Below are 14,150 nucleotides of genomic sequence, written 5' to 3'. Positions count from 1 at the left end.
AGGTTTCTTGGTTTCCAATGGGATTGCTACTACCACTACCACTATTATTATTATCCATGGAAAAAGGTTTCTTGGTTTCTAAGGGTAGGAAGGATAACAGAGGAACACAGGTGGGTAAGCTGAGGGAAAGGGGCAGATCTGGCTCAAATCCCAGTCTCTCCCTGGCCCGTTTCTTCCTTCTGGTTGATGGCTGTTGCAGGGAGGGGACTCACCTGTGCAGGGCGGGGCAGGTTCTCCAGATGCCTCAACCTCCCCTGGACATCCTGCATGCTCTCCTGCAGGGCTCGAACTGTACTGGCCAGCCAGGCCTCAAACTCCTGGGGACCTGGGGGAGCCCTTCCTACCATCTCTGCACAAAAAAGATAAAAAGAGGGGCTGTCCTCATCCTGTGGCATCCCCCGGGCCAGCCGAGGTTCAGATGCCTGGTAGGGTAGGTGAAGGACAGGGGTAAACAAAACCTCTAAGTACTCAGCTGTCCCTTGCATTTCTATAGGATTTTCTCCTGAGGCAGCTAGGTGGCACAGTGGATAGAGCACCGACCCTGAAGTCAGGAGGACCTTAGTTCAAATCTGGCCTCAGACCAAACATTTGACACTTACTAGCTGTGTGACCCTAGGCAAGTCCCCCCAATTGCCTAAAAAAAAAAGGGGGGGGGATTTTCTCAAAGCCTTCCTAGCATGTCTATGAAGCCTGAGCTATTTTCACACCAGTCCCACCATTCTCCTTAATTTGCAAGACTCAAGCCCAGAAAGTTGAAGACAACTAGAACCAGCCGGTGCAGTAGGGGAGATGAGACTGGAACAGAGAGCTAAGAAGTCCTGAAGGGAGGGGGTGGCTCTGCCTCCTTCACTGCTGTCCCTAGAGGGGGCACAGGCAGAGGAGGGAGGGGCAGGGACTTTGCCCAGCCCTACCTCCTACCCCTTTCCCCAGTAGCTTGGGGTTCTGAGAGCCAAGGGCATCTGCCTGTGTGGCAGCCCTGGGCAGAAGGCTGAACTTCCCAGTGCCCTCCCCTGCCCCTCTCTATATTAATACCAACCCTGGACTTTCATCCCAGCAGTGTCCCAAGGGGGAGGGTGGGGATGGAAGGACCAGAGGTGAGGGCAGGTGCTAGGGACGGAGGAGAAAAAGAAGATCCCAGAGGAAAGAAAGGTGGGGGGAGGGCAGGGCAGGGTGGGAGTCACCTCTCTCTCTTGGAAGCAAGTGGTCACTGCTGATATCAGTCTCTCCTTCAAGCGCCTCCTTCAGCTCTTCCTGTAACCACTCATCCTGGAGGGAGAAATCCCAGGGGAGGAGGAACTCAGACTCTATCACCTTCCTGATTCTCCCCCAAGCCTGATCCCCTGGGTCTTGAAGGGTTGGGTGGGAGAGGCAAGGGAGGAGTAGCCTTGAGAATGGGGTGGCAGGGGCAGAGGAAACATCTCACCTGCTCAGGTTCTAGCTGTTCCAAGGAATCACAGAAAACCTCAGAATCCAGGTCCATGGAGGCTCTCCCATGAACACTGGGCACCCTGGGTAGCTGTGCTGTGAGAGGAGGAAAAGGAAAGGGGATGAGGGAAGAGACAGGGCTCTGGCTTCCCAAGGCCTGGGCAGATATAGCAGCTAGCCCTCTAGGGCTGACTCCCTAGGGTTGGGGGAAGGGGGGAAGGGAGAAAGAGAAAGAGAGAGAGTAAAAGAAAAGAACAAGAGAGAGGAATAAAGGAAGGAATGAAGGGAGGAAGGAATCAAGGACACAGGTCAAGTTAACAAGGCCTTGGGAATAAGAACCTCAGAGCCATCCTATTCCTTGACCTCTGGCTGATACATCCTCCTTTCTAAGCTCAGTGCTCTAGAACCCAGAGATTCCACGGGGCATGGAATATGAGCATATCCACTCTCAGGTTTTATCTTCTCCTTCTACCACTTCTTTGTAGGGGTGGGGAGGTCAGGGAGAGGGGGGGCCCTTCACCATTTTATTATCTGCCCCAGCTGACTCCTCCTGCCCAGTCCATTTCTTAACCTCAATTCTATGAACTTTAAAAAAAAAAAGTTGGTAACTATATTCCAATATAATTGGTTTCCTTCACAATCCTATGTATTTTGTTTTATGCATTTAAAAAACCAATCTTCTGAGAAGGGGTCCAAAGGTTTCACCAGACTGCCAGAGGGGTCCATAACACAAAAAAAGGTTAAGAACCCAACATGGGGAACAGGGTCTGGGCTCCCACCTATTCTACATTGTAACGTAACTCACTTGCTTGTTGCTCTGGGTGGGGGGGGGGGGGGAACGAACACACACACACACACATATATTTACACATATATACACATTCACATATATATATAATTTCCATTTCCCACCTTCATGACATTGCATGGTAAGCACAGGCTATACTACATGCTTGGAATGTTCTCCTTCTTGGTCCTATCTCTTGGGCCCTCCTCTCCCCCCTCCCCCAGCTCCTTTAAAGGCTTAGATTGAGTCTCACCACATACAAGTGGCCTGTCCTGACTCCCCCAGTTGACAGTGTCTCCTTAAAATGATTTTCTATTTCAATGTGTGTATGTGGTTGTTTTTTCTCTCTGGTAGACTGTAATTTCCTGAAGGCCAGGATTATTTCATTTTCCTCTCTTGTATCCTCAGTTCTTGGCACAGAGTACTCAATGTTGTTGAATTAAATCAAATCTAGGTCAATACTGACCTGAAGTCTGGGGGGCTGGCTCCTCAGGAGGTGGTAGGGGCTCAAAGACAGTTCTCATCTTCTTCTTCCGAGCTGCAAGGGGAAGGAGGTGGAACAGATCGACACATTCCACCCAAGTCAGCCCCCCAGATTCTCCTTCTCCCCACCCCCAAATACAAACATATCTACTTGTTTACAGGCAAGGAACAACAGCAGTAAAAACTGCACCAATCCCCATGTCACCCCCCACCCCCACCCTCATAAACACCCATGGCACTGATTTTAGGGTTTCCTTTCATGTGGAATTGGAAAGACCACTGGTTTTGAAGTCGGAGAACCTGAGTTCAAATCCACTTTTCTATTTCTAATCTATGTGATCCTGAGTGAGTTACCTCACCTCATTGGGCCATGGTTTCCTATTCTGTAGAAATAGGGGTATTGACAAGATGATTTCCAATAACCCTCTAGGGATCCCACAATTCCTCCTTCCATGGCTGGGTAAACCCCTTCTCTCAGCCCCATGATGAGCTGAGCAGTTCAGAACCTTGGCTTGACTCTGACTCTTCTCCACCCAGTGCTGGCCCTTTTGGGGGGGAGTCTGACCTGTGAGTTTCTTCAAGAAGGTCTCTGGAGGCTGAGGCATGTCAGGGATCATCTCGTACAAGGGCACAAAGTAGTCAAACATGCCATCGTCCACCTCTCCCAAGGGAACCGTGTCTATCACCTTATGGAAAGAGGAAAAAAGATGGCGGGTAACCCAACAGTAAATGTTGCCAGCCCTGTCACCACCCAACTGTGTCCACTGTGGGTTCAGCCCTGGCTTGAGAACCACTGGAAGGAGTCAAGGGAGGCAGAGGCTGGCCCGCTAGCTTGGTTCACTATGAGAGAACTGGAGTGGAAACAGCATTGGTCAATAGGAGGGAAGATAAGGGTCACTGCGGGCAAGCACCAGAGTCCAAATGACAGTCACCAGTTATCACAGGGAGAAATGGCTCTAGACTTGGGAGGAATCACAAGGAAGACTTTACCTTCTGGGCCACCACCTTCATCTCTGCTATATAAGCCGCCATTGCCTCCTCCTGGCTCATCCTGCCCAGACTGTGCCAGGCATCCCTGGAGGGCAGAGTTCTGGTCACCAAAGGGGCCTCCATGAAGGGACACTGCTCCAAGAGGACAGTACCATGGAGCTGGGGCAGGGGGAGGAGGGTGCTTTACCATTTATAGCGTCCAATAGGGTCCCAGAAGCCAGGCCTGGGCATATGACAGGGTCCCTGGGTAGCCTGCTTGTAGTAGCTGTAGAAACGCAACATCTCCTCATAGGATGGGCGATAAGAACCTGAGCGGTTGGGGTGGTGAGAGATAAGAAAGCCAAGAATCATCAGGGGGAAGCTTCAGGGGGAAGAGGCTAGGAGAACTTCGGAATGTTCAGAGAAACAGAGCTCTGCTAATACTACCTAAGAAGATGCTTCCTGGAATGAGGAGAGGGCCAAGGCTGAGTGCTGGGGTGGGAGGAGCCTTACCTAGTGAAATATCAGGTAAGTCAAGGTGTCAGGGGCCAGACACTTCTCCTCTATGTCCCTGGAAACTTCTGAGGACTCCAGGAAATGACTGGGGGAAAGGGGGGACGTCCAAACTGCAGCTTGGAATCAGCCAGGGTTGGAAACACAGGTGGTAGAGGGCAAGGGGGGTGGGGGGGTGGGGAGACTGTCACTGGCCTCACCATTCTTGGGTAAACTCTGGATGACAGTAACTGCAGCGTAGAATTGCTTCTGGCAGTCTGGCTCTGAACACTGCCTTTCTGTCCCCATCCTGAGCTAATTGTAGCCACTGGAAATGTAGAGGAGCTTGGGTGAATGGAGGTGAGGATCGCCGTCTCTGGAAGACTTCCTATATAATAACAAACTTGTGTGAGTGCTTAGATGGTGACAGAAGCACCGGGGCCACTTTTCCCCAACTCTAGCCTTCCACACTCCATAGCCCCACCTTTCCGATGAGAAAACTGAGGTCTTACTTTACAGGGATTCACTGAGAGTCCAGAGCGGAGACTCGAGTCTTTCCCAAAGTTGGACGGGTTCTCCCCAGGGCGGGTGGGTCCCGGGATCGGTTTGGAGCTAGTCCGGAACCCCGAAGAAACAGGTGAGCAGAAAGGATGGCTTGTGCCCCCAGTCTCTCCCCCCTCTCCAGATGTGCCGTTGGCTGTTAAGCTCCCCTTCGCCAGATGGGTCCCTAACCACCGCGCACAACTCCCAGGGACGCAGCCCTCCAGCATTCAACCCTCCACCCTAGAGTCCCCCCATGCGGGGGGTCCCAGCGCCGCCTGGCACTCACCCCAGCTGCCCCTCCTCGGCTCGCCGGGCCCGGACGAGGACGGGGGGGTAGCCCCTCTCCCTAGTGCCCGAGGTTTCCGACTGACCTCCCCGCACAGTTGGAGAGGTTCAGGGTGTAAGGAAGAACGGACAGAACACTCAGCCAATAAGCAAGTTCGTTTCACTCTTGTCTTCCGCTTTTCGTCCACTAGGCGTGGGTCTTTCAACTTTATGCAAATCACCGTGCTGCTGATTCCCAATCTGGCGGTAGCATTACAGCTCTCTCCACCGCCCCTCCACTAGGACTGAGGAAGGCGGTCAGCGCCCCCTGGTGGAACAGAGAGGCGCCTGACGCGAAACCTGTGCATCCTCTCGGGAGAAGGGGACCACAGCCACCTGGGCCGGGGAATCGACGTGTCAACTTGATGGGCGTTAGTCAATCAAAAGCTGGGTTCTCTGGTTGACTTGAGTTGGATTTCCGAGGGACATTGAAGAAGAGAGACTCGAGGAGACATCACACATGCGAGGCAGTGGCGGAAGTTGGAGGAGAGTAGGAGGGATAACAAAAGGGAGAATGTTGCTTTTTGGGTATACGTCAGGGGTAGGGTAATTGCGGACTGTCAGGGAGTGCGTTGCATGCCCCAAACTAGCAGTAGGTGGCGCTGTGCCCACAGATTTCTGACCCTGACCCCCGGGGCACACGGCCAGAGACACCCAAACGGACCGTCCCGGTCCCCGTGCACATCTACACCTGCACTCTCTTGGGAAGGACTTAGATGCTGTGTGCACCAGTGACGCATAAAGCAGCCACGCATACACTCACCCCAGCTCATCACTGCATCTGTCATTCGTCCCTGAATATCACATGCACAAACTCCCACAGGGACACCTCGAGGAAGAGGGAGGTGAGAACCTGGGCCATAGGGAAGCTTGGCAGACGTTCTGGGAGCATGAACCGCAATCCAGGGCTCCCATCAACAAAGCTGGAAATTGGAATCTGAGCAGGGACTGTTTTCACTTTTTTGTATTTGTATTCTCAGCTCCTTGCATACAGTAAGTGCTTAATAAATTCCTTTTAAAAATTCATTCATTCATTCAGTCATGCTAAGGTTGCCAAGGCCTGCTGATTTTACCTTAGTAACATCTCCTTGTATCCACTCCCTTCTCTCCTCTGACACTGCCACTATCTTGGTGCAGGCCTTTATCTCCTCATGCAATCACCTGCTGGTTGGTCTCCCTGCCCTAAGCCTCTCCTCACTTTGGGCCATCCTCCACTCAGCTGTCATAGTGGTCTTTCTAAAGTGCAGGTCTGACCATGTCACTTCCCTAATTAACAAACTCCAGTGGCTCTCTATCACACCTTCAAGATCAAATATAAAATCTGCTTAGCATTGAAAACCCTTCATAACCAGCCCACTCTCTCACCTTCCCAGTCTTATACCTTGTACCCCTCTTTGTCCTCCCCCTTTCCCCTCACAACGATCCAGTGACACTGACCTCCGTGTTCTTTCTCGAACAATACTGCATCTCCCGAATGGGGTATTTTCTTTTCCTTTTTTTTTTTCGAGGCAGTTGGGGTTAAGTGACTTGCCCAGAGTCACACAGCTAGTAAGTATCAAGTGATCAAGTGTTTGAAGCCGGATTTGAACTCAGATCTTCCTGACTCCAGAGCCAGTGCTCTATCCGCTGTACCACCTAGCTGCATGGGGTGTTTTCATTGGCTGTCCCCCATGCCTGGAATGCTCTCCGGACTCATCTTCACCTCCTGGTTTCCTTGACTTCCTTAAAGTCCTAGCCAAAATCCTACCTTCTACAGGAAACTTTCCCCAACCCCCCCTAATTCTAGCGTTTTCTCTCTGTTGATTATTTCCAATTTATCCTGCATCTGACTTGTTTGTACATAGTTGTGTGCATGCTTGTCTCCCCATTGGACTCTGAGCAGGAATTGTCTTTTGCTTTTCTTTTTATCTCCAGTACTTAGCATTGTGCCTGACACATAGTAGGCGCTAAATGAATGTTTACTGATTGACTGACAAAGTCCCTTCCACCTCAACTCCCGTGTATGAGTTCCTTCCTCCTTCCTCAAGGTGTACGGGTATTTATCTGATAATAGAGGAAGCATCCTCTGGCGTCATGAGGGTTAATCCAATGACGTCACGAAGCTGAAGCAGTGGAGGGGGAGATTCCTCTCTGCTCCCTCCTTTCTGCATCCTTCTTTCCCCTCCTTCCCCCCTTCTCCAGTTCTCTGACACCCCGAGCTCCCAGCTCGGTCATCGCAGGTCTAATCCAGTCTCCCAGCTGGAGGAGTTCCATACCTTTGCCCAGGTGGCTTTTGCCCATCTTTATTTCTCTGACCCCACACCCGACTACCGAGTTTGAGAGAGGAGGAGCTTAGTGCAGAAGGGAGGAGAGTAGGCCGGAATCCAGAGTCTTCAGGGGGCCCGGGAGCCTCGAGGAGAAGCCGCGGCTGCCCTCCTCACTGCTCCCCATCGCCTCCGCCCCTCCCCCCACGCTAAATCTGGAGCAACCTCTGGGTGCTTCAGTCAGTCAAGTTCAGGGTCCACGGGGATGGGGAAGGGGGCGCACTGGGTGAGCATGAGGAACACGTGACAAGCTGAGGGGAGAGTTTGGATAAGGTGAAGCACGGCACAGTCACAGTAGGGTGGGGGTCACACAGCTCGGCCTCAATTCCTAAGACCTGGGAAAGCAGGAGATCCCGCCCCCGTGGTCCTGGCCTCCCTCTCTCCCTCCCTCCCCTTTCCTTCTCTTCCCACCCTCTTCTCTAGCTCACTCCGCCTCCTTGTCTGGCTCCTAGTTTCTCACTTTGGAACCTGGGAGCCAGAACCCTGGCCGGGCCCCGGACGTCTCTCCGTCCCTGGGCCCCGCCACTGTGTCCCCAGACCAGACTCTGCCTCGGACTATGCCGTGCCCCCGATGGAAGAGACGGAGCGGCGGGGAGCTGGAGTCCTCGTTCCGGATCCTGGTATCGGACGGCGGGAGCCAGGAAAGGGCCGCGCTGCGAGCGCTGAAGAAGATGGGTTAGTGACAGACGTCGGGTCTGGGCCAGGAGGCTGGGGAACCCGGCCTGGGTTGATTTGGTGGGGCGAAGACGGGGCGTCCTGTAAAAGGGGGAAGAGGTCTGGGCTGCGCCGTCGGGTCTAGAGTGTGAGCATAGGCTGGTGTCCGCGCCACTCCGCTGGGGACTCCCTGTCCAGGCAGTCCTAGGACGGAACGAAAAGTCCGATGCTCTTCTCCCTACCAGGGGAGCCATCGGAAAAGTATAAGGCTGTGAAATGAACTGGAGGTTGGGGGCTACAGAGGCTGAGGACGTGGGAATTCGGCTGGAAGACGAAGGGGTTAAACAGACCTCATCCTCTCCCTGCCTAGTCCACGGTGTCCCTCCTCTTGGACTCCAGAAACTGATACACAAAATTTACAAAAGTTTGTTTGCAAGGAAAGTGATCCGGTAGAGGAGCAAAGCCTTTTTCCTCTGGAAACAGTTCCAAATGGTTGTCAGGTTGCTATGCCAACTCAGAAGCGCCTACATAACCCATAATGTATTATATTATATAATGTATCGCATTAGATTGTGAGCTTGTCGAAGGCAGGGACTAGCCAGTGCTCTTTTTGTATCCCTAGCGCTTAGTACAGTGCCTGACACATAGTAGGCGCTTAATAAATGTTTATTGATTGATGTAGGGAAGGACTCTATCCACTGAATAAAGACCAGAAAATCATAGATTCGGAACCTGAAGGAACCTTAGAGTTGTCTGGTCCAATCCTCCCAAAAAGAGGTACAGATAATTTGAGATTTTCCCAAGGTCACCTAGCTCAATCTTAGAGACAGGAATGACAGCTGGGGAGGTAGGCTGAACAGATTTATAGATTCTGGGGACTTGCATTTAAATGTTGACCTTACTTGCTGCCTGCCCGGCAAAGTGACAGTGGACAAAGTCACTTCACCTCCCAAGATGTTTGTTTGTCTATCAAATCAGATGCACTCCACCTGATGAAGAGAAGGGAATGAGCATTTATTAAATGCCTGTTATGTGCCAGGCCCAGTGCTAAGCACTTTACAAATATGATCTCATTTGATCTGTTGGGCTGGCCATTAAAAGTTCCTTGATCCCACGTGTTAGGTGGATCTCTTTTAAGGATTTGTGGGAGGAGGAGAAGCAGGGGGGTTGAGAGAACAGTTGTGTTGGAACTCAAGGATCCTTGAAGCATTTAATAGTAAGAGTGGTGACAGTAATACTCCTTACCCCAAGCAATGTCCCTTTAGTTTAATTTGTTAAATGCCATGTTATATACAAGATGCTAGTATTAGAACTAATAGTAATAATTATAACAATAACAGTAATTGGTACTCTAGAAGTGGACATTAATAGAGCCATGCCAACAGAGAGGCAGCCTGGTGATTCGGACAGGGAGCTGGCCTTGGAGCTAGGAGGACTTAGGTTTTAATTCTGCCTCTAACATACACTGACTGTGAGACCTTGGGTGAATCATTTAACCTCTGTAAGTTTCAGTAGAGGACCAAAGGTCTGGATAAAAGAATGGAGCTGAGATTGGGGGAGTAGGGAGGGGAGGTTGCCCTGGCTCTGCCATTAATGTGTAATACTGGGCAAGTTACTTCCTCCCTCTGGGATTCAGTTTCCTCCTTCCCAAAAAGAGGTCTACTGGATTACTTGATGAAGTCTTAAAGATAAGATTTTCTTCTAATAGGACATTGTATGATTTCAATGATTTAATAGGATTATTTTAACTACATTATTATGGTTTGAATAGGCTTGTGTGGATTGACCTGGGAATATACAACTATCACATGCACACAAAGGTATGCATATATGTGTATGTATATATAATTACATACATATAATATATGTGTATGTATTTTTTATACACACAGGTTGCCTTTTGCCAACCTGGAATACTGCTTCATACACGGAAATACACATTTTGAGACACACTTGCCCCCACCAGCTATCTGCAAAAAGGGAAAATGTACAATTGAAGAGGGGAAAGAATACTGGATGAGAGGTCAGAGGAACCTGCCTCTGCCCTATCCCCAGGGAAAGTCATCTTCCACTTAGAAACCTTCAGCGAGGGGGAAACCTCCTACCTGGGGCAGCCTAGTTCACTTTAGGGCACTTATCATTACAAAAGGTCAACTCTAATTACTTGGGCATCCAGATTCCTCCACAGTATCTTCTTCCCACGTGTCACTTTTTATGTTTGTGTGACCTCTTCCCACAGTGCATGTATGGGAAGCCAGCAGGCTCCCCAGTCCTCAGCAGTTTTATTGGCTAGTCACAGACTGAAGTCCCTGGCTCCCTCTCTTCCTCTACCCAGTGGAGGTGATATTCCAGGGAAGATAATGCATATGAAAGCACTTGAAAATCTTTGTCTCCTCTGTTGCTATGGAGAGAGGGTTGGGCTTGAAATCAAAAACCGCTGGGTTTAAATCCTGATGGGTCCCCTTACTAGATAGGTGACTGTAAATTTCTTAACCTCTTTGTGCCTCTGTTTCCTTATCTATAAAACAGAAATAATAATTGCACCTCTATCACAAGGATTATTGTAAAGATTAAGAGATGAGTCTAGGTGCAAAGCTGAGAAACCGGAGGACTCTCCCCAGGTCTGGGTGTGTGAAGAGGGGAAACTGACCTTCAGGAGCTCTGAGATTTGACTTCCTCCAGCCTTTCTTGTACTTTTATACTCACTAGCCTTTTTCCAGTCGTTTGAGCATATGTCCCCAAGCTATGGATTCTTTCTTTGAGGTTAGGGAGATTTTATCTCAGATAGGCAGACTACAGAATGCTTTTCTAAGTGAGGCAGGGTGAGGGAGAGGGCAAGGGAGGGAGGGATTAGGGTATAGGGAGAACCCAAACTTGTAGGAGAGGGGAGAGGGCCCTGTCTCACAGCTGGGGAGTGGCTCAGTGATGGAGCCAGGCATCCTGACTCCCAGCCTCCTACTTCTGGACCCCACTGTGAATCCCAGTCTGAGTGAATAGGACACAAGGATTGTTTGGCAGGACCAAGCAGGCCTCCTGATTGGGGGACATTTGTCCAGGGGTGAAGGACTCCTACTTCTAGATACCTCCACAGTCAGGGTCTCCAGAAGGGACAAAGCCTGGGTTGTGCCAAATGTTCCTCCTTCCTTTTCTGCCCCACCCCACCTCCAATCTCCCCTCCAGATGCTCTCTGAAAAGATGAATGGAAGACACCAGGCCCCTGGAAGAAATATCATGAGAGAATGGGAAAGAGCCTTGGGTTTGGAGTCAGAAGACCTGCATTTGAATCCTAACTTTACTCTTTACTCCCAGAGCACCCTTGGATAAGTCACTTAGAGGCAGCTGTCACAGTGGATAGGGTATTGGGCCTGGAGTCAGGAATATCTAAGTTCAAATCCTGCCTCAGACATTTCCTAGCTGTGTGACCCTGGGTAAGTCATTTAACCTCTGCCTCAGTTTCCTCATCTCTAAAATGGATATAATTATATCACCTACTTCCTAGCTGTTCTGAGGATCCAATGAGATTATAATTATAAAGCCTTTAGCTCTGCTCCTAGCCCATAGTAGGTGCTATGTAAATGCTAGCTATTATTATTCATTAATTTCACTGGGCCTCAATTTCCTCTTCTATGGATTGAGAGGCTTGGACTAGTTGACCTTTGATTAACCCTTTCCCTCCCAGGCTTCTGTGGGAAAAACCCACCCCCCACCCTATAATTCCCTAATCCCTTGACCATTGTCAGACCCTGGTTGCTGAGTGGACAGAAACCCTGGCTTTACTAGTCATAGGACTGATCTGTAGGCCAGGCAGCAGGCTGAACCCTCTCCTTGGGCAGGGACCTGGCCGTCTATGTTCTCCTTGAGCCCTCTCTCGAAAGGTGAGTCTCCAGGGCTGGGTAAGGTCCCTTTTCCTGTCCCCAGATTGTTCCTCTCTAGTCAACCCTGTGAAATGAAGGTTGGAGAAGGCCCTGGAACAAAGGAAATTTCAGCCTGGCCGGCCCTGGTGGGATGCTCCAGGGCAGGACTCAGCACTGAGGTTGGTAAGGGGTGGAAGGGTCTCTTGCTGCAGCCCAAGGGAGCTGGCTGTATCTGTGTGGCCTCCCCTCTCCTGGTCTCAGTTCCTCTGTAGCTTTCATGAGAACTAACTTCCATTCGTTGATAAATGTCCTGTGACTTCATGTTCTCATTAACCCTACTGAAACTGGACCCTTCCTCAGAGCTCTCAAGGCTCTCCCATGAGTGGGCAATGCAGTCCTAGGCACACCCACCCTCACCTCCTTTGATAGCAGGTTCTAGGGAACCAGAGGCTCCTTCCTTAATTTTTTCTTTCCTGTGTTTGTTATCCTTTTGAATGAATTGCTCTAGAGTTCTTTGTACTTGGCACTGTTGCTAGTCAGGGTGGGGCTAGCCAGGGGGAATCTAGCTGGGGGAGTTGTTGATTAAGAATCCCAGTGCAGAGTGGCAAATATTGGATTACAGGGCTATGAGGGGACTCCAGTGATGTGATCAGGAGCTGACTTTTTCTTAACAGATTGGGATGGGGAAATATGCAGACCCTGGGGCCTCTCTACTCAGTGTTTTATCCTGCCTGTGTCATCAGGAAATGCCCCTCTCCCCTCTCCCCCCTAGCCCTGGCATGGGGTTTGGCTTTCCGCATGTCTGACATTTCTGCTGCCAACTCACAAATCCTCTCCAAGCTCTCCTGAACAGGAGTACGTCCCTCTACATACACGGAATGCCTATGCACATACCCTTCTCTCAGCACATAGATTGTCACTGGCTTTGCTTTGGAGGGCCCAAGCAGGGGCTCTCCCCCAGCCAGTACCTGGAACCTCCTACAAAGGGGCCAACCCCATGCCTTGGGCCAGAACAAAGAAAGCAGCTCCCCCACCTCCAAGGCCCCCAACTGCTAGACATTTTCTTTTTTAACAGGTCAATGGAGGACAGAGCATAGAGGCCTAAGCACATTCCCACCATCTCTAGGCCTGGTTTATGGAAGGTGCCTGGACCTGGGTGCTGACAGGGGCTAAAAATAACTCCAACAGGGGCTCCTGTGAGGGAGGACAGGGCAGGTACTCTTCCTCTTCCTCCCCTCTCTGTCCATTCCCTTTCAGCTGGGAAGGGTGGACAATGAAAGAACATGCCCATCCTGGGGGATGGGATAAAATCAGGGAGGGATCCATAGCCCTGGTGGGGGTTGCTCATATACCTAGTTCCCTCTCCCCAGCTGGGTAGCTATGGCTAACTCTACTAATGCTCTGCCTTGATTTCCCTCCTTGTAAACCAGGGGCCATGAAGGAGGGGCTGTGGGAAAAAATATTTGGAGGTCTTCTGGTGGACAGGGCAAGAAGAGGAGAACAGGGTCTGACATCTTCCCCACTATCCATGGATTCCTCAGGCCATTCCTCCCTCCCTCCCTCCCTCCCTCCCTCCTCCTCTCCTCCCTCAAAGCATTTTAATGCCTTTGCATGGGTATAACAAAAGAAAGAGAATAGGGTCTGACATCTTCTTTAATGACCACCTTTCTCCTCCTCTCCCCCTACCCCTTTTCCCTCTCCCTCTCTTTTCCCTTCTCTCTTTCTCTTCTCCCCTTCCTCTCCTCTACCTTCTTTTCTCCCCCCTTCTCCTCTCCACACTTGCCCTCCTCCCCTTCTCCTTTGTCCCCCTGCCCTCCTCCCCTCTTCCCCTTCTCATCTCTCAGCTTCCCCTCCAGACACATCACTGAGCAATCAAAGGATGGTGGGCACAGCTGGATCTTCCAGCAGTTACCTGGGATGGAGGGAGAAGTGGTCACTGGGAGATGGTGCCACTGAGGTTGAAAGGTTTGAGCTGGGGAGTAATAATAATAATTATTATAATAGCGTTTTCATAGTGCTTTAAGATTGGCAAAGTGCTTTACATATGTTACCTCATGTGATCCTTATAATCACCCTTTGAAGGCGCTATTATTAGCCCCATTTTACAGAGAAGACTAGTACAAACTGAGAGGCTCTTGTACCTGTTTGGGTCAAGCCCAGAGCAGGAATGAGGAAGAAGATAAAACATCAGGTGCTGGTGACACTTACATTTCATTTGGCTGGTGACAGCCTGAGGCCTCATACCTAACTCCTGGCTTGGGCCTCCCCAGCAGCTCCTATCCTCATTCTCTGCTGATCTCTCACTCTCCTGGGGTT

The 14,150-nt window shown here is 50.6% G+C and overlaps 2 protein-coding genes across 9 annotated transcripts in view; one reads left to right on the top strand and one right to left on the bottom strand.

Moving 5' to 3' along the window:
* Positions 1-5,117, bottom strand: part of ACBD4 (acyl-CoA binding domain containing 4) — a 10,239-nt gene extending 5,122 nt beyond the window's left edge. The window contains exons 1-10 of one of the 5 annotated variants that reach the window (XM_027873374.1): positions 4,986-5,116; positions 4,669-4,768; positions 4,378-4,484; positions 3,873-3,993; positions 3,686-3,770; positions 3,261-3,381; positions 2,679-2,750; positions 1,424-1,521; positions 1,182-1,266; positions 213-349 (exon numbers count right to left, since the gene is read on the bottom strand). In XM_027873374.1, coding sequence (XP_027729175.1) covers positions 213-349; positions 1,182-1,266; positions 1,424-1,521; positions 2,679-2,750; positions 3,261-3,381; positions 3,686-3,770; positions 3,873-3,993; positions 4,378-4,465 — 807 coding nt within the window. In that variant the 5' untranslated portion in view covers positions 4,466-4,484; positions 4,669-4,768; positions 4,986-5,116. Of the gene's footprint in view, positions 1-212; positions 350-1,181; positions 1,267-1,423; positions 1,522-2,678; positions 2,751-3,260; positions 3,382-3,685; positions 3,771-3,872; positions 3,994-4,377; positions 4,545-4,668; positions 4,769-4,985 lie in introns of all 5 variants that reach the window. The other 4 variants (XM_027873372.1, XM_027873376.1, XM_027873375.1 and 1 more) reach the window with 4 other exon arrangements.
* A 2,650-nt stretch (positions 5,118-7,767) lies between these two features.
* Positions 7,768-14,150, top strand: part of PLCD3 (phospholipase C delta 3) — a 30,498-nt gene continuing 24,115 nt past the window's right edge. For all 4 annotated transcript variants that reach the window (XM_027873352.1, XM_027873351.1, XM_027873353.1 and 1 more), the window contains exon 1: positions 7,768-8,001. In XM_027873352.1, the coding sequence (XP_027729153.1) occupies positions 7,884-8,001 (118 nt within the window). In that variant the 5' untranslated portion in view covers positions 7,768-7,883. The remainder of the gene's footprint in view (positions 8,002-14,150) is intronic.

The sequence above is a fragment of the Vombatus ursinus genome, unplaced genomic scaffold, assembly GCF_900497805.2.
Source record: "Vombatus ursinus unplaced genomic scaffold, bare-nosed wombat genome assembly UNPS02014801.1, whole genome shotgun sequence".
Classification (NCBI taxonomy): Eukaryota; Metazoa; Chordata; class Mammalia; order Diprotodontia; family Vombatidae; genus Vombatus; species Vombatus ursinus.
This window is presented reverse-complemented; position numbering and strand designations above follow the sequence as displayed.